The 19753-nt window shown below is 38.6% G+C and overlaps 1 protein-coding gene and 1 long non-coding RNA gene across 2 annotated transcripts in view; one reads left to right on the top strand and one right to left on the bottom strand.

Annotated features, from left to right (window-relative positions):
- The window catches only part of LOC133642559 (uncharacterized), a 35470-nt gene extending 32124 nt beyond the window's left edge, over positions 1–3346 (top strand). Inside the window, exon 4 of the long non-coding RNA XR_009824530.1 lies at positions 2964–3346. This is a non-coding gene — a long non-coding RNA (uncharacterized LOC133642559). The remainder of the gene's footprint in view (positions 1–2963) is intronic.
- Positions 3347–15274: 11928 nt separating this feature from the next.
- LOC133642548 (uncharacterized) overlaps positions 15275–19753 on the bottom strand; it is a 32985-nt gene continuing 28506 nt past the window's right edge. Inside the window, exons 8-13 of the mRNA XM_062036808.1 lie at positions 19452–19736; positions 17935–18261; positions 16031–16342; positions 15675–15962; positions 15460–15608; positions 15275–15349 (exon numbers count right to left, since the gene is read on the bottom strand). Coding sequence (XP_061892792.1) covers positions 15341–15349; positions 15460–15608; positions 15675–15962; positions 16031–16342; positions 17935–18261; positions 19452–19736 — 1370 coding nt within the window. The 3' untranslated portion in view covers positions 15275–15340. The remainder of the gene's footprint in view (positions 15350–15459; positions 15609–15674; positions 15963–16030; positions 16343–17934; positions 18262–19451; positions 19737–19753) is intronic.

Genomic DNA, 19753 nt, shown 5'->3' with positions numbered 1-19753 from the left:
TAAAGAAAAGCAACCCATTAATACACTATATTCCATGTGCAGCTCACTCTTTGAATTTGGTGGGAGTCAACAGCATTGACAGATGTGGAAATGAAGTCTCTAAGTATTTTGACTTGATTCAGTCTATTTACAACTTCACAACTGCATCCACACACCGATGGGACAGGGTATTTGGCAATTCCAACATAGATCTCACACTTAAAGCTTTATCCAACACGCGTTGGAGTTGCCGTGCAGAATCTACCAAAGCACTGTGGCAGAACTACAGTAAAATAAAAGCAGCACTACAGGTTATTTCCACTGATGACACAGAGAAACGAGACACACGAACTGAAGCTGACAGTCTAGTGCGGAAGCTGGATTCACTTGAGATGGCCTTCATGGCAGGCTTTTGGGACACTGTTCTGTCCAGATTTCAGGCCACAAGTCTGCAACTTCAAAAAGCAGACATGGACCTTGGTACAGCAGTTAGATTGCTGGAATCTCTGCGCACCTTTGTTCTCTCCCAAAGAGATCTATTTGATCATTTTGAGCAGAAAGCCTTAAACATGTTGGGTGGCACCCCATCTTACAGGGCTGAACGGACGAGGAAACGTAAAAAGTTTGCTGATGAATCAGCATCCCCAGATGTTGTGCTTGAGGGAAGGCAACTGTTTCAAATAGAGACATTTATTGCCTCTATTGATCAACTGAGTTCAAGCCTTAATCACCGTCTGGAGGCATACAAACATCTGAACAATTTGTTCAGTGTCCTTTTCTCTTTGGATACAGAGTCCAATGCTTCAGTCCTTCACAAGGCCAAGATTCTCACTGAATCATACCCATCTGACCTCAATGAAAGTCTTGGACAGGAGCTTATACAGTTCAAATCTTTTATACAGCTCAACAACACTGATGAGGAGAGGACCCCTTCAGGACTGCTCAAAACAATAATACATTTTGGACTACAGCCTACGTTTCCTAATACATACATTGCGCTACAGATTTTTCTCACTCTACCGGTCAGTAACTGTGAGGGAGAACGCTCATTCTCTCTTTTGTCAAGAGTAAAAAATGAGCTGCGCACAAGAATGACTCAGAAAAGATTAAATGCGTTATCTCTAATGGCAATTGAGAGTGAGCTGACAAGAGAGTTGGACTTCAATGATGTGGTGGATGATTTTGCAAAATTGAAAGCACGAAAGAAACCCCTTGCTTAAAGGTGCACTGTGTAAGATTTTTAGGTTATTTCCAGAATTCACCCATTCACTAATGTTAGGCTACCTGTTTTCATGAATACTTACCACCACCATAAAATTCTAAGTATCCATTATGACTTGGAGAATTGCACTTTTGCCATTTCTGGGAAGTGTCACCTGGATTGTGAAGATAGGATTGACTTTAGGCAGAAGCTTGGTGCTTTCTCTGGCAAACTGAACCTCAAGCTTCATTCTCTGCAGCTTTGCATTCTTGTGCAGACTTTCATCCACAAGGAACTTTTCAACTTCCCCACTATCGTGAAGGGGCCATCAAAAGATTTCAGTGTGTCCAGCATGTCTAGTCTCTTACTCTCCTTTCTTTGAGCCATCTCTTGTTTCTCATCTGCCCTACTCTCGAATTTTGCCTTCATGAATTTACTCCAGTTGAGTTCAACCTCCCTTTTTGCTTGTGCTGCTGCCTTGAAACCTCTGAAGCTCCTGGCTCTTCTGTAAAATTATTGACCTATTGACTGCGTTCAGTGTGCCCAACTTCTTCAGTTTGTAGTCCACCTTGCCACATTGTCTCTCCATCCCAATGTTGTGCACAGGGGTGCCATCAATGTTACTAGCCTGTTCACTGACAGGGTCCATTGGGAAGGTCTCCTCATCCATCCTCTGCCTGGCCAGGACAGTCTTCAGATGGGGCAGCATGAGATCTGTCAGCTGCTTCACTTCATCCAAGTATTCGGCAGCCACGTCTGACACTGAGTTCAGGACATGTCCAGTGCCTGTCCAGCCACTATAGCATTCTTGGAAATGGGCTATCTTGACCTGCATGCAGCCCTTGTACCATGAACTGGCCTACACCTTTCTTTGTGGTGCTCTCCGATGCATGTTATCATTTTACCTTTCTCCTTCTCCTCAAGCTTAACCACAAATAGATACAGACTTTGAGCCTCAATTTGCTGCACAGCTGCCGTTATGCCAATGTGTTTTCCTAAGATATTATTTTATTTTTAATGATAGAAGGGAGGAAAAGGGGGCAAAAATCATGTCCGATTTAGTTTTTTGGGTGGGTTGGGGGGTTTATTTCATGATAGCTACCAACTTCCAATACATAATATCTCTCAAATGACCCAATGCACCATCACTGAAGTGGGCGTAATCATTTTCAAAAATGTTTATTTTTAGGCCATTTATCCCCTCCCCCTGTGTCTGTGTGAAACCTGTGCTTGTCAGTGTCTGTGTGGTATACCTAATAGTGTGTGTGCAGTATGTGCACTCTTCTGTACAGTACAGTGTGCATGTCTGTTCACAGTATACAGTATTTCTTGCATAGTGCGTGCGTGTGTGTGCGCCCACACGCGCGGGGGGTTGAGGGGCCAAGACCATGTCAGGCCCAGGGGGCCAAAATTTCTTAATCCGCCCCTGGCTATCATAACAGCATGACTGCAAATTGTTAGTTGTTTCTCTTGAGTGAGTAACAAGCCTGAACAGCAGACCATTTTCTCGGGCTGATAAGCACTTTTTATTGTTAAAAATATTTAAAAATACATATGTTCTGTTCTTGTTCTCGTTTTTGGCTTAACAAAATTGAACTTTGAGCAAGCTGCAAACAGCTCCCCTAACTTTCAACAACAACAAAAATGTTCAATGTAAGATGTTCAATCATATTCCCATTTTCCTCGGATTTACGTCAAATGATGTCCCTGTCTGAATGTGCACCATACACACAACATTGCAAATGTGTATATGTACATCATTAAGCCCATGTTTCTTTTCCAGACCAAAGCTGCAGAGATAATCCACCAGAGACTTCATCCCTCCTCTCTGACATACACACATCAGCAAGTGATCACATTTGACACTCAACATACGTACACTCAATAAAGACAGCGTACATACATATATACATACATACACAAAATATGTGCATTTTTAATATATATTTCTTTACAAAAGCAGACATGAGCCAGAAACAAGCCTGCATCTTCCTCAAAGGGGCGTCGAGGAGACAAGTAAGTCACATTTCAAGGAATTACAAGCAAAATATTCAAAGAGACAAGCTAAAAGTTCAACTTAATACATTTTTTGCAGAAATATGGTGTTGTGTTTATGGCTAAATTTGTGTATTAAAATGGGGGAATAATAATAAAAACAAATGCAAATCTATGATACATATATATGTGTATATGTATTATTATTATTATTATTATTATTATTATTATTATTATAGGCATCCGTCCGTCAGTAGTGACGATGGGTTGCGCCTGGGGGAAGTCTTCCTCCCACCGTCATAGTTGGCGCCAATCGGGTGGAGCTTAGGACTGCCAGCTTCCGTGTTGTTTCCTCCCTTTAGGGGGGAGGCTGGAGTGACCTCTCCGTGGCGCATGCCTGGGCAGAAAATATGGAGATCCTGGGTTGCCCAGTCATCAAGGTCCCCCTCTCGGCCGTGTCGATGTGGCCCAGAGGAAAGCAAGGCAATACGTCTGGCATCGGCTTGGCTGCAGGAGCTGCCGGCAGGGGGTCAGCAATGACACCCAGCCACCTCAGGGGCTCCACTCCTGATTTTCTGTCTGGGTTTACTCCCATAGCCTTTCCTTCTCCCAAAGGTACCACAAGGCAGCAGGTATATGTATATGTACTGTGTATATGTATATACATGTGTATATATACTTCTATGTATTTATATACAAATCCCGTTTCCATATGAGTTGGGAAATTGTGTTAGATGTAAATATAAACGGAATACAATGATTTGCAAATCATTTTCAACCCATATTCAGTTGAATATGCTACAAAGACAACATATTTGATGTTCAAACTGATAAACTTTTTTTTTTTTGCAAATAATCATTAACTTTAGAATTTGATGCCAGCAACACGTGACAAAGAAGTTGGGAAAGGTGGCAATAAATACTGATAAAGTTGAGGAATGCTCATCAAACACTTATTTGGAACATCCCACAGGTGTGCAGGCTAATTGGGAACAGGTGGGTGCCATGATTGGGTATAAAAAAGCTTCCCAAAAAAAAAAAAAGCTCAGTCTTTCACAAGAAAGGATGGGGTGAGGTACACCCCTTTGTCCACAACTCCGTGAGCAAATAGTCAAACAGTTTAAGAACAACGTTTCTCAAAGTGCAATTGCAAGAAATTTAGGGATTTCAACATCTACGGTCCATAATATCATCAAAAGCAGGGGTCCCCAAACTACGGCCTGCGGGCCGGATTCGGCCCCCCAGCATCCAAAATCCGGCCCACAGGAGTTAATATATTTTTTTTTTAAATACTAATCCATTTTCTACCGCTTGTTACTCTCGGTGTCTCCCAGCCGCTCAGGCAAATCATATTGTCTAAAAATGAATTTTCCCATTGATAACGTGACAATGTTAAATGTTGATGAACATCAATGTTAATTGATGTTAAATGACAAAACAGATTATAAAGACAATGTATATATGTATGTAATATATGTATGTATGTATGTATGTATATATATATATATATATATATATATATATATATATATATATATATATATATATATATATATATATATATATATATATATATATATATATATATACATACATACACACACACACACACAGCCTGGCCCCCGGCCAATTTTTTTTAACCCAATGTGGCCTCCGAGTCAAAAAGTTTGGGCAGCCCTGATCAAAAGGTTCAGAGAATCTGGAGAAATCACTCCACGTAAGCGACATGGCCGGAAACCAACATTGAATGACCGTGACCTTCGATCCCTCAGACGGCACTGTATCAAAAACCGACATCAATCTCTAAAGGATATCACCACATGGGCTCAGGAACACTTCAGAAAACCACTGTCACTAAACACAGTTTGTCGCTACATCTGTAAGTGCAAGTTAAAGCTCTACTATGCAAAGCGAAAGCCATTTATCAACAACATCCAGAAACGCCGCCGGCTTCTCTGGGCCCGAGATCATCTAAGATGGACTGATGCAAAGTGGAAAAGTGTTCTGTGGTCTGACGAGTCCACATTTCAAATTGTTTTTGGAAATATTCGACATCGTGTCATCCGGACCAAAGGGGAAGCGAACCATCCAGACTGTTATCGACGCAAAGTTGAAAAGCAGCATCTGTGATGGTATGGGGGTGCATTAGTGCCCAAGGCATGGGTAACTTACACATCTGTGAAGGCACCATTAATGCTGAAAGGTACATACAGGTTTTGGAACAACATATGCTGCCATCTAAGCGCCGTCTTTTTCATGGACGCCCCTGCTTATTTCAGCAAGACAATGCCAAGCCACATTCAGCACATGCTACAACAGCGTGGTTTCATAAAAAAAGAGTGCAGGTACTTTCCTGGCCCGCCTGCAGTCCAGACCTGTCTCCCATCAAAAATGTGTGGCGCATTATGAAGCGTAAAATACGACAGCTGAGACCGCAGACTGTTGAACGACTGAAGCTCTACATAAAACAAGAATGGGAAAGAATTCCACTTTCAAAGCTTCAAGAATTTGTTTCCTCAGTTCCCAATCGTTTATTGAATGTTGTTAAAAGAAAAGGTGATGTAACACAGTGGTGAACATGCCCTTTCCCAACTACTTTGGCACGTGTTGCAGCTATGAAATTCTAAGTTAAATATTATTTGCAAAAAAAAATAAAGTTTATGAGTTTGAACATCAAATATCTTGTCTTTGTAGTGCATTCAATTGAATATGGGTTGAAAAGGATTTTCCAATCTTTGTATTCCGTTTACCGGTATATTTACAACTAACACAATTTCCCAACTCATATGGAAACGGGGTTTTTATATACAGTATGTATATTTTTTTGTTGATGTTTTTTTTTTTTGTTTTTCTTTTTCTAATTTAGAAATTATGCACATCTGGAAGTGTTAAATAGAAAAATAATAGTGGAGTCTTCTTACATATTGACGTTAGCTCTCAGATATAAGGTGTTGTTATATGTTATTAATCACACAACAAAAATATTCTAATATTAATTTTTTTTTTGGACACAATTTCAATACAGTACTGTTTTATATAACATTTACCAAGAAGTGTCCAGGGGGTTTATGGTATTTTTTATTTTTTTGTCATAAAAAAATACAATCATGTGTGCTTACGGACTGTATCCCTGCAGACTGTATTGATCTAATGTAGGAACCAGAAATATTAATAACAGAAAGAAACAACCCTTTTGTGCGAATGAGTGTGAATGAGTGTAAATGGGGGAGGGAGGTTTTTTGGGTTGGTGCACTAATTGTGAGTGTATCTCGTGTTTTTTATGATGATTTAATAAAAAAATAGAAAAAATGTTTTTTTTTAATTTCTTGTGCGGCCCGGTACCAATCGATCCACGGACAGGTACCGGCCCGCGGCCCAGTGGTTGGGCACCACTGCTCTACAGTAGACATTTTGGTCTATTTAGTTTGTCAGAGTTACAGGAGTGCTCTGCTGTTTTTAAGGACCTACTACAAAAAAGCTAGTCATAGATACATTTCCAACAGCACTCTAGTGCAGTGATTCTCAAACTGTGGTACATGTTCCAGTAGTGGTACACGGGCTCCATCAGCGGTGCGCCAAAGAAACACTGTATTAAAGTGCAGTGTTTTGTTTTTCGATATTTAAACACAGTGTTACTGTTCAAACTGTGTGTTACAGTGACCAAAAATTATACAAAAATACCTGTTAAATAAAGCCTCTGCATTGTTTTTTAATGAATACTTAGGCCTACTACGCTACTGTAGTTCAATGTCGATCATCATGGTGGTACTTGCAGAGTCAAGTTTTTTCTGGGGTGGTACTTGGTGAAAAAAAGTTTGAGAATCACTGGTCTAGTGCAGGGCCGTAACCAGGATTTGACAAATACAGAGGTCAAAAATTTGGTGGTCCAAAAGGAGATTTTGAAAGGCTGAAATCATGGGTATCCAGCAGCATATAAACATTACCTTCAGCAACACAATTAACAATCCACTTTTTTAATTACTATGCTGACATTTAATGTAATAAACAGCTTTAATATCATTAAAACATCAATTTGAAAACTTAACATCATTTATACCTTGACATGGAATTGAACCCACGGTCTCTACTTTGTAGCTTTAGTCCTAATGACACGTGCCACCAAGAGTTATGAGGCAAAATTTGTCTTCATGTTCTAATCAGGGACAGTGCTTCGGAGTAAAATTTCATGTGAAGCGCCTCGTCATTAAGTAGTTTACATTTGAAGTGCGCTTTTTCTCACAAAACGGGCCCAAATCGTTAAAACAAATTGTACACTCCTATTATTGTTTTATATTTTAATTGATAATAGTATAAAATTTGTACTTGAAAAACAGTGCAGTTGCTTAAACAGTGCCTGAACTGGTACTTGAAACATTAAAAACATGCACATTTTTTGTAAAAAAAACCCAAACAAACAATAAAATATTAATTTCTTAGAGGGGACTGCAATTTTTGGGAATTTGGCCTATCATTTGCAGTCCTTATGTAAGACAAGGACACATATGTTTTTCTTTTTTTATGCTTTGTAAATCGTAAATAAACGTTAGCAAAAGTCAGTTAACTATTGAGTCACGGGAAGTCGCTATATTCCGCCTATTCAGCGGTCTAAAAAATATCCAAACCCCTCCATCAACGTTTTATATCCATGCTATAAGTATATATGTAATGTAGTAACAGGCACATTCATAATAACGTAATGTAATTACGTATTTTGCTCATTTCAAGCATACGGCGACGCATTCATTTCACAGACGTATCTCAACATTTGCTTTTCCCTTCAATGACAAATCTACTATTCACGGCATTTGTGAGAGACAACAAGGACTACTTTGAAACAATTTATGATCCACAACCTAAAAATGTTTAGCCTAAATATAAGAAGGATGAGCAACAAGTTTTAGAAGCTGTGTGCAAAACAGATGCAGCTTGAGTTAAACCTAAGTATACTACGAACATAACAAACAAACACTCTACAGTGTCTGCTCTCACTGGGATGCCAACTGGTGGAATGTTCATATCTTCCCGTTTAGATGAAGAATTAATCATAATCCCCACAAAAGGTTGAAAAATAAAACTTCCTGCTAACAATCTTTTTGTGTCTTTGTCAAAGTTGACCACTTCTCGATTTGTTAGTTAGCTCTGTTATACATGCTCCGCAAAATTTCGATTAACAATAATAATAATCAGGTCACAAGATATAAATGGACTATTGTTGGCGTTTTTTGGATGGTTATTTAGATGGCTTTGTGGGCATAATACAGTTGCTCCTATTGACTCCATTGTTAGCTGAATTTTGTTTTTACGTTTATTTACAATTTAGAATGCATATACAAAAGAAGATCATATATGTGTTTGTCTTACATAGGAATTTTGAATATCAGGCAAAATTTACAAAAAAAAATTGTCGTTCCCCTTTTTGGAACTTTGTGACATTCAAGCTGAATAGACTAGCAGTTTCAATACTTTATTTATATAAATCAAACGTAATACTTTCAAAAATGAATAATAAAATCCACAACAAAATGTCATATCTTTTGCAGCAATACAGAAAAATTTTTGCAGCAATACAGAACATAGAGAAAGTGCCAAAAGTGACTCTTGCAATTATTGATGGTCATAAATCCGTGGGTTCCTGAAAGTCACTAGCCATAACCGACCCTGGTGCATAATAAGGGAGTGCTCTGTTTTTGCTGTGGCTAGCTTAGTGCTGCAAAACTAACGGTGTTATGATGGCTGCTGTTGGCGTGCTAAGGCTCGTAATTAAGTTTAAAACGAGCTTCAGACTCTGTGTACTTCTGTCAGGACACTACAGTACTTAGAGGGAACCTATAATGCAAAACCAACTTTTCTTACCGAGTGGTACTTGCTTTTGTGTATTTGGGATCCCCATAAGTCTCGAAAATGTGAAATATAACAGTGGAAGTGTTACAGGCCTCGCACTGAGTAGCCTGGTCCCAGTGTTCGATGTGGTGTGTCCTGTTTTATAGGAATAAAAACGAGACACAAAAGGCTTGATTGCGTTGTCATCGCAAGGTGTGACCTGACTCTTTTATTAAACATTTCTTGATTTCTTTACTCTCATTTGCATATTGTGCTTTTATTCACATCCAAATGGTTTCGATAATGTAATTTCAGTTCTACATTTGTTCATTCACATCGTTAAACAATCTCATCTTCGACTTTTGAAATGATAAAACAAATCCACAAAAACATGGAGGATTGATCGTTACATACCCCAACACTATCTTTCTGTGTATAAGCATCACGTAACGGTACTGTTGCTTTAATAAACCTCTTCATCTTACATGTTTGTACTGTATCCTGACATTGCTTCTTTTTTAATATTGCTGCTTTCTTGAATGTTTTTTTCTATATTGTCACTGTCATTATAAATCAATTACAATTACATTGTTACCTGACTATACCTATAAAACTTCTTAACAATCACAGTTTAACTTCAAGAAATCCACTGCCGCCGCCATTCCTGCCCAACCACGCGCTCGCACACAAAGGGAGACATCGCTTATTGAACGTTACAAATTTCATCACAAATACACACTTTTAAACAACATTATTCGATATTTCTATATTCAGAAACGCTTATAATTGCTTGGAGACAAATGTGTTAATATTATCACACTTTACCGACCTGTTTTATAGTAATAAAAGGAAGACACAAAGTGCTTGATTGCGTTGTCATCGCAGGGTGTGACCTGAATGAGACCAGGAAGCACTAATAAGCACCTCCCATTTCCCTCCTTTCCTATATGAGTGCTCCCTCTGCTGGCGTGGCGGAATAACATGTCTTGTGGCATTCAGCTTGGAAACATACACTTGTACTGTGACTTTAGATATGAAAATACCTTGAACTAAATTAGGATACTCTATTTACACATTCATTTTACAAAACAATTGTGACTACTAATTGTAAGTGTCACAGAAGCATTGCAGAGATATTTATAGAATAATCTTACCTTCCTTCATACTTTCTCGAAACAAGCCGTTTGAAATTAACTCGTTCAGGTGATATCTCCATATATGGTTTAAATTTACCCGTAGATCCTTGCGCGAATCTGCAAATGTAATCCGACACTGTAGTCAATAAGTTCCTTCTTTTTTCTTCAGACTGACTTGTACATGGTCATGCATCCTCTGCTGTTGCCATTTCTAATACAAAGTAACGTATATCTCCAAATGATATCTGTCAATAGACTGCATATAGAAGTGTTAAGAACTAAAACATTGCTGGCGGGGAGAAAACGCAGTCAAAGTGGAGCCACGTAACTAAGACCAAAACGGCGCATCCTTAAGATACAGTCAGGAAGCTGCTTGAAAACGGTCTGTAAAACATAATCAATGCAACATTTTGACAAGAGAACCACCATTACATGTTATGTAAACCACAAGGAAGTGTTTTAAATGTAGAAAAAAATAACAATATGACCCCTTTCAGAGACGTTACTTGCACAATATCACCGTCAAGCAAGTGTTGCAGGTTGCTGGCCTGACTTTTTACAAGCTGCAGAATGTGTGTTACCGTCATCAATGTTAACCGAGGTTTACCTAGTGGACCGGGAAGCTGTGTGGCCCCAGCTGCCGGCAGTATACCGTAGAGTTTTATTTTCTCATGGAAGGTCATACAGGAATTGGAAGACGCTCGTGGGAAGGAAGAACGAAATGGCGGAGTTTCCTGAAGAAAGCAGGAATTGTTGTCAGATATAAAGTTTATAGGTGAACTTAATTTGACGGTCTCTAAACTTTTGAATGCACAACTGTTCAAAGTTTCAGTACGTTTTGCACAACTTGCTGTTTTCTAATAAGGACAATCCATTAATGGGCCAATAATTTTCCTGGTTCAAATAAAGTTGGCCAAATTCCTTGGCAGTCAGCATCTTGATTGACATCATGAGACCGAGACAAAGCCTAACAGTTGATCAACAGTACTTTGCCAGTCCAAGACTTCAAACAGGATGTTACTAAAGATAATTGGCCACTGTATGTCGGGACAAGTGACAAAAATAAATACTGTTCAGTATGCTTTTCTGTAAAAATACTTTAATAAAATGCACCTGTTGTACATTTTACAGTTAAGCTGCTTGTTAGAGAATAGCAAGTTGTGTAAAAAGCATACTTGCCAACCTTGAGACCTCCGAATTTGGGAGATGAGGTTGCGGGGTTGAGGTTGGCGGGGTTTGAGGGGGGCGGGGGTGTATATTGTAGCGTCCCGGAAGAGTTAGTGCTGCAAGGGGTTCTGGGTATTTTTTATGTTGTGTTTATGTTGTGTTACGGTGCGGATGTTCTCCCGAAATGTGTTTGTCATTCTTGTTTGGTGTGGGTTCACAGTGTGGCGCATATTTGTAACAGTGGTAAAGTTGTTTATACGACCACCCTCAGTGTGACCTGTATGGCTGTTGATCAAGTATGCTTGGCATTCACTTATGTGTGTGTTAAAGCCGCATGTATTATATGATGGGGCCTGCACGCTGTTTGTATAGAGGAAAAGCGGACGTGACGACAGGTTGTGGAAGGACACTAAAGGTAGTGCCTTTAAGGCACGCCCCCAATATTGTTGTTCGGGTGGAAATCGGGAGAATTTCAGGAGAATGGTTGCCCCGGGAGATTTTCGGGAGGGGCGCTGAAATTCGGGAGTCTCCCGGGAAAATCGGGAGGGTTGGCAAGTATGGTAAAAAGTACTGAAACAGTTGGACATGTGCAAGGGTTTTGAATTAAGTTCACCTGTAAAATGTATACTGCATAATATAAATGTTAGGTACATCTTGAAATTTCACCCAAAAGCTGCATATCGCTTATGTTTTCTGAGTAGTTTATAATTATTTATTTTTAGAATTGCGGGCTCTCTATGTGCCCTAAGTGGCTGCTTATGCCACTGGGGGCCCCCAAACATTGAGAACATCAGTGATAACATTCAAACATCAAGTAGTTTTACTGAAGTATGGAGAAGGGGTAAGATAAGATGCAAGTAAGCGTATGCTACTTCCTACTCCTTTTCGTATATGTTTGGATGGTATATATACATAAACTTGTGCATTGCTATATTCTAATATCAAGGGCTGTCTTCTTCTTATAGTTGATTCTGATTTGCTAAATTTTGCCCACAGTTGATGATCAGTTGAATCAATGTTTTTTAAAGAGAGCGATAAACAGATTGTGAAATATGGTAGTAATTATACTGATGGATCACTAGGTGTCAGTAACACCACATTAATGTGAATCTAGCCACTATCTGGTGATTCCTTTAAAGTGGTAGTGGTATCAGTTTATTTTGAACAATGCAATACAGCCCATATGTTCAGTTTTTTATTATAGCATGTCCGAAAAGGTATATTAGGAGTGAACTAAAGAAACTTATTTTTAAAAATTCAGAGTTTCTTTTAAGTGAACAAAACAGTGATCACATTTGCGACTTTTTCCACCTGAAAAAAGTTGCAACCACTCGGATAAACAAACAAATACGGTAGCGATTGCATAGTTTAGTGAGGTCCTCGGCTCTGGTGCATCGCAGAGAAGAAATCAAACTTAACCCTTAGATGCATAAGTGGGTTAAAAATGACCCGGTGAGGTTGTTTTCTTGAAATATCTTTGTAATGAAAAATTGTTAACATTTCATATTCCGGGTATTCCTCAAAAAACATGTTTTTGAAATAATTCCATTTACATTTCTAACTTACCTTTTAAAAATTTTAAGAAATTGTAGTTTTTGTACTACTACCCCAAGCTTCCATAAGTGGGTCACAAATGACCCACATGCATTTTCTTTGGAATCCAATGGGAACCTTCAATTCTTATCAGCTGTGGCTGTCTGGAATAAATTAACTGTGGACCACACAGACTATATCAGAAGTTTGACCCTTCAGGAAGACTATTTTACACAGCAAGAGCTGATACATGTAAGTATTATTGTCATATAGTATCGTGTGTGTGTGTCTTTCATGACTTATTCACTGCTTTTATTTATCAACGGATTAGCCTACTTTATAACTAGCTAACACTAGCTAGCTAACTAAGTTAGCTAACATTACTATTTGTATTGTGTTTGTGCGTGTGAAAGAGTGTTAGTATTATTCATCAATAAATTAGCCTACTTTACAACTAGCTAACACTAGCTAGCTAGCATTACTATATGGCATTTAGTGTGTATGTGTGTGTAAATGAGTGCTACATATTGATCTATTGAAAACATTGGCCCATGGTGCTGTGGTACAACATAATTGACATCGCCACCCTGAATTCCTACACCTTTTTCACGGCTCAGCACCCAGATTTCAAGAGCGGCATCACCAATGCACGACGGATCTTCCTCAAAGAGCTGTCAAAGGAGCTTGTCACCCCACACATGAGGAGTCGACTGGAAGGCTGCCCCCAACTGCAAACCCCTTTTTTTGAAGCAATGGAAAGGTGTCGGGTGACAAAAGCCAAAATCCAGCCACAGGAGAGAAGCAGACGGGGTCAACCAAAGAGAAAGAGGTGTCAAATCTGCCCAAGTAACAAAGATCGCAAAGTTAACAACAGGTGTGGGAAATGCAATGTACCTGTGTGCAATGATCACAGCCAGAAACAGGTAGTTTGTCTGAACTGCATACAATGATGAGACAAGGCAAAACAGGGAAAAGAAAGAGGAACTGTCAATGACTGGACATACATACACACACGCACACACAATGGATGTTCAAATTTTTTCTATTGCTGTTCTGGGTAAAAAAAAATGTAAATTGTGAAGAATAAAAGTGAAGAATAAAGATATTTCAAACATGAAATCATTCTTGTGTGGTCCTAAATATATTACAAAATATTATACAAGTGATTATTCTTCACCAAAATGACAACAAATGGCATGAAAACACGTTGATTCTAACATGGGTCATTTTTGACCCACTTGTGGAAGAGTGTAGGGTCCAGTCACTCGTGCATCTAAGTTAAATAGAGGAAGTAAAAGTTTAACAAAGTTTCTGTATGTTAACATGTGGCAGGATCATTACCATTGACAGAGGAAAACTACACTTCTGGTGCAAGGTACTATGTCTAAATTTAGATGCACACTATTTATATTTTCAATAACTAGTGACATTTGAAACCTTGGCGGGTTCACTTTGATTAGCTACTTACAAATCAAATCCTCGTAATATTGAAGACCGAAATGGAGCCACAAACTACATTTTATTTTGTGCCACAAAAACTAGCCAACCTTGGTTATGGATGTGAGTGAAAAGTGCAAGGGGGCAAAAGTTGTTTGGTGACACCTGTGGTTAGCATGTATACATTTCCAAGACACCCATCTTTTCAGAATTTTTTATACAGTAAGAAATACCATCTTATAGATGCGTCAAGACTGTTTATTTTACAAATCACATACGCATTACTACATTGTACTAAACATTAGCATAATTCCCTATCAAATATACTGTAACTCATTTTTTTAGTATGGGATGTGACGGTGGTCAAAGACAGTGACACCCTCTCAGGCCGTCCCGTGGGCCTGATGCCATGCATCCCTGTTACCGGCCCCTTGGCAGTTAGGATGGCATCCGCATGCTGCATCCACATCCCAGCAACAGCGTCACAGATTTGGGCCTACTAACTCAAGTCCCCGGCCAATCACACATCGACAAAGCCAATTCATAGCAGAGGTAGCCAATAGTTGTCCTTGATGTTGCTGAGTTGTCATCCCTCCAAGATGGAAATTCCTTTAAACCCACTATATACACAACACATGCAGACAGTATAGTGGGAGACTCCCACTGGGAGTGTGTACATACTTTCAAAAATGCTGTGGATGAAAATAAAATTAAATTTAAAAAAAATTATCTGTTGCTGTAAAGAAATAGTTCTTTAGTTAAGTATTGTCAATTTTCAAGCATGTATAACGAAACTGTCAAGCAAGCAAGCTTTACTACAGTTTAAACTTTGGTGCACTCGTGTGGTCAATGTGAGTAACTGAGGGTGTGTTATGAGGGTGTGTTATTTTAGTTTTTTCTTGTTTTTACTGTTTTAATGCAGAGACAATATTCTATTTTTTATGTTGTTGTGATACTGTTTTGTTAAAGCAAAAATTAAACCAGTGATACAGTATTAGAACCAAATCTTTATTTATATGTCAAAAGTAGTTCAATAAAACATCCACTGTCTTCATCTGTTCCACTGACAGAATTATTTAGTCTAAAGGAGAAAAAAGCGGGATAAAGTGAGGTCAAATTTCACATTAAATTTGATCATTTGTATACAATGAAAAAATTATGTTAAAAATAGAATTATTATCTATATCTCACCTTAAGCAGGGTGGCCACCACACCATAGATGGTGGAGATGAGAAAGAGGACAAGGAATGTGGCAGACATATACCAGCTTTCCGCATTGATATCTTGGTTAACAACTGCATGAGCAATGTCATCCAAGACGTTGCAATCCGGCAAAATCACTGTGGAATTATTTTTTAAATGAGTTTATTTTTCTGCAAGATAATCATAAATCAGCTCATTAGTACCTGGATTGGTTATATTCAAGGTCAGTGTAACGGTCACATGTGTGACCCTGCAGGTGTGGACCGCCCCAGGTAACAAGTTGACTTGAGACAGACGAAGGCGGCTTTGGATGCTGAACTTCCCATCTGGGCCTCTGCTGGGTTGACTGGTGTTGAAGTCCGACAGCTCATTGGTGTCATCCAGAAACCAGGAGACGTTAACGGACGCGGGACTGAAGCCGAACACCAGACACACCAGTTCACCACGACCCTGGAGCAAGATGGCTGACGGTTGGGTAGGAGTCACTGTGGCTGTGGAGATGAAAGTTGTAAGGAAGTATGTAGTGCAAACACAAAGTCATGTTAAGACTTTTACTCACCAAACACGTCCTCTATAGTGCTCGTAAAAGGACTTTGAGATGACTCATGTCTGACAGCGCAAGAATAGCTGGATTCGTGGTCCTCAGTTTTAGACACATTAATTCTACTGCTCATTGAATAAGTATTGCTGCTGCTGTATTTCCACGAAGGGCTGTTGGTGTAGTCAAGCAATCTTTGACCATCTTTCTCCCAGTACACTATAACGTTATCTGGGAAATATCCAGAAACTAGGCAAGTCAGTGTGAGGTCATCAGACAGTGACAGCTCTGAGATGGTCGGTGGTATTATGTGCACTGTTGGTGGATACAAGTCTGATAAGAGAAACACAAAAACACATTTATAAGTGAAAAGTGATAATAGCGATAATTACAAATAATTATAAAAAGAAACACGACCAAAAACCTCTTAATTGTGCATCGGCCAGAAGTTGGAGACATTATCCATGTTTAGTTTACACTTGAAAAGAGTTTATCTCTCTTAAAGTTTCATTTACATTCCAACACATTCATCCCCGCACGTTAAAAGCATTTGTGAATTTTTGAGAGTTTCTATTGCGGTAATTTTTGTTGGTAAATAAACTGTGATGAGAGATTATCATCACACTTCAACATCTCTAACATGTAAATGCTGCCTCTTTGCTAGGTCAATATTCCAAAAAAGCATCTGTTCTTGATGGTCTTACCCTGGATAAAAAAAGGTGAGCTAAATATATAAATACAAGTAAACTAGAAAGTGGGGACGCTGGTCTGTTGCTAAATGTTCTTATACTACATTACGCAGAAGGCTTAGCGCCGTAGACAGAACCCAGAAGAAGGTGTGAGCTATACACGGGAGGACGACAGTTGTGCGGTTTGAGCAATAAAGTGTTAATAAGTTTTGGTTAGACAGTTACTGTGCGCGTTTTAGCGATGATCAGAAACAAAGTCGATTGGCAAAAATAATAATGATAATCATAATATTATTACTATGATTACATTTGATTGGCAAAAATTACACTGGAGGACAAAATGTGCGGTGACGGTGCGAATTTGCGTGAATTGGCAAATTCCTAGAGGGCACTGAAATATAATATATGATATTATCTTTAACTGTTTTCAGACTTCATTTTAAAATAAATCTAAACTAGTCCAAATTGTAAACATGTATATTATTTAGTTTTTATAATGTTTAAACTCTTCATATTGCAAAAAATATGAACTGAGTTGTTGTTTTTTTTAATTACATTGTGTGTGTGTGTGTGCGTGCGTGCGTGCGTGCGTGTTTGTGTGAGGGTGTGTGTGTGTGCGCGCGTGTGTGCGTGTGTGCGTGCGTGCGTGTGTGCGTGCGTGCGTGCGTGCGTGCGTGCGTGTTCTCTTGTTACTATTACAACCTGGAAAATTCACTGTTTAAACTGCAAAAAGGAGAAATCTAAGTAGGATCAATGTGAAAAGTTTTTTTAAACCTATGTGAAAGACCAACTTTCTTAAGAAACAGCATTTCTTTGTGCTGGTAGCAGATTTTTTTTTGTTTTAAGTATGCGTTTTTAAATTCTTACATTCATACTGTTAATATCAAAATGCAATTTTTGTTTACTATTTAACATTAATACAATTTCCATCTGCTTTAAACCTTCACTAGTTAAAGTCGTAAACCTCAACTATCCTTCATAAAAATAAAAACTGTAAACATTTTTAACTCATGTTGTTTTAGAGAAAAATAAATATTTTCAGTAGACATGCAATGTTATTTTTTAATGTGTAATTGTAACAGTGTCAAAATGCAACATGGCACACACACACACACAGACACACACACATTTGTGCAAACACACTCATACAAATACACACACATACTTGTCCAGGATGAAAAACGATGGTGTGATCGTGCTATCTGGTGGAAATGTGAATATATGTTGAGACAATACCTCTGCTTTTGCTGATGTAGTCCTCATGGCCCTGGTTGGAACACTTGTGTTGTCCCTCACAGGACACTTGTTTATATGCATCCCAGTCATCTGCTGGCACACTGAGGAAGCTCCGTAAGGTCTCTGTACCATTGCTGTGACGAGTCGGCTCCTCCGTGTGGGAATTCTGAGAGTATTTCTTCCCATCTACTTTCCAGGAGATGACAAAATCATGAAGTCGAGGGCCAACCAAAAGACAAGTAATGGTCACCTTGTCCCTCTGCTGAGACTCTGTGAGTGGGGGTCCGTGAACAAACACTCCAACTTGTTGGGATGATATTGGGGTTACTGTAAAATAACATGAAATGTGAGATTAGAAACAAATATTAAGATCCTTTTAAAATCTTTGAACATTTTGTGCCATTCACGGTTTTATTTGCAAGCCATTTTGGTTGTGATGTATCTACTGTATGATTTACAGTAGGTATAATATGCAAGATATTTATTTTTTTATTATTACACTAGTGTTGTAATCTAAAGACTAAAAATGCTTGTATGAAAACAAATAAAAATACAACCTTTGATTTTACATTTATCTTAACAGAAGTTACAAATGTTTATGTTTAGATCTTAATGTGGACTACTGGTCTTTTATTTTAGATTTATATAAATGTCCACAAGATGTCGCTATTTTTTCCTATTCAAAGCGAGCAGAAAAACAATTCTGCACTTGTGCCTTACTGTACTAGCAAGTGTGTGTTGTATTATTCTTATTTCATTCCCAATAATAAATAGTAGTGTGGTTTAAGCATAATGGCTTTTGAAGGGTTAAAGCCCCAAAATATAATGAATATTTAATATTTATTTTGAAGGAATAGAAAAACAATGCAATGAACTTATGCATGAAAAATCAACAAAGTTGTCACTCATTAACCTATTTTAGGGCCTAATGATAATATAAAATAAACATCATTATAATGATGATATTGAAATAAAGCACAATGATAATGATAATAATATTAAGGAAATATTCCTTAAAATATATTTCATGGAAATATTTTTTGTTTTGAATTTAGGAACAATATATAACTCAGCTACAATCGGGCGGAAGGCGGGGTACACCCTGGACAAGTCGCCACCTCATCGCAGGGCCAACACAGATTGACAGACAACATTCACACTCACATTCACACACGAGGGCCAATTTAGTGTTGCCAATCAACCTATCCCCAGGTGCATGTCCCCGAAGGGAATAAGCGGTAGTGAAATGGATGGATGGATGGATAGTTCAGCAAACAGTTGCTTTCAAAGGGTTAAATGATATATACTGTATGTATACATTTCTTTTAATGCTTTTAAGTGATTTTGAAAGACTGTCACAGCTAAAGTGGAAAAAATATTGAATAATATTTTTACAGCAGTTTTTGGGAAGCCGATATTTTTCTTGAGGAACAAACGAATGCAGATATTTGAAGGACAATGTTATGAGTTGTTTTTTTTTCATGCATCATGCCAATAGCGTACTTATGATTATTTACCGGAGCAAATGCTGATGGTCTTGGTGACATTTTTATTCAGCCACTTGTCAGACACTCGACAGGTGAAGACCTTCCCAGTTTGCCACTCTATCGGTGGGACGTGGAGTTGACTGGTCACAGCCACACGTCCATCCGCACTCATGCTGATGCTAGTAATTGATGGCGCTCTCTGCTTAGCCTCGCTGAACCATTTAATTTGAGGGTTAAAGCCCCGACCAGAGCACAGAACCCTCTGAGGTTTCGATTCCTCACTGGGGGCCAGAAAGAGTTCCACTGATGGGTCCACTGTTGGAAAATGGGTT

The sequence above is a fragment of the Entelurus aequoreus genome, linkage group LG25 (assembly GCF_033978785.1).
Source record: "Entelurus aequoreus isolate RoL-2023_Sb linkage group LG25, RoL_Eaeq_v1.1, whole genome shotgun sequence".
In the NCBI taxonomy this organism is placed as follows: Eukaryota; Metazoa; Chordata; class Actinopteri; order Syngnathiformes; family Syngnathidae; genus Entelurus; species Entelurus aequoreus.
Note: the sequence above shows the minus strand (reverse complement) of the source record. Positions and strands in the feature narration are given on the sequence as shown.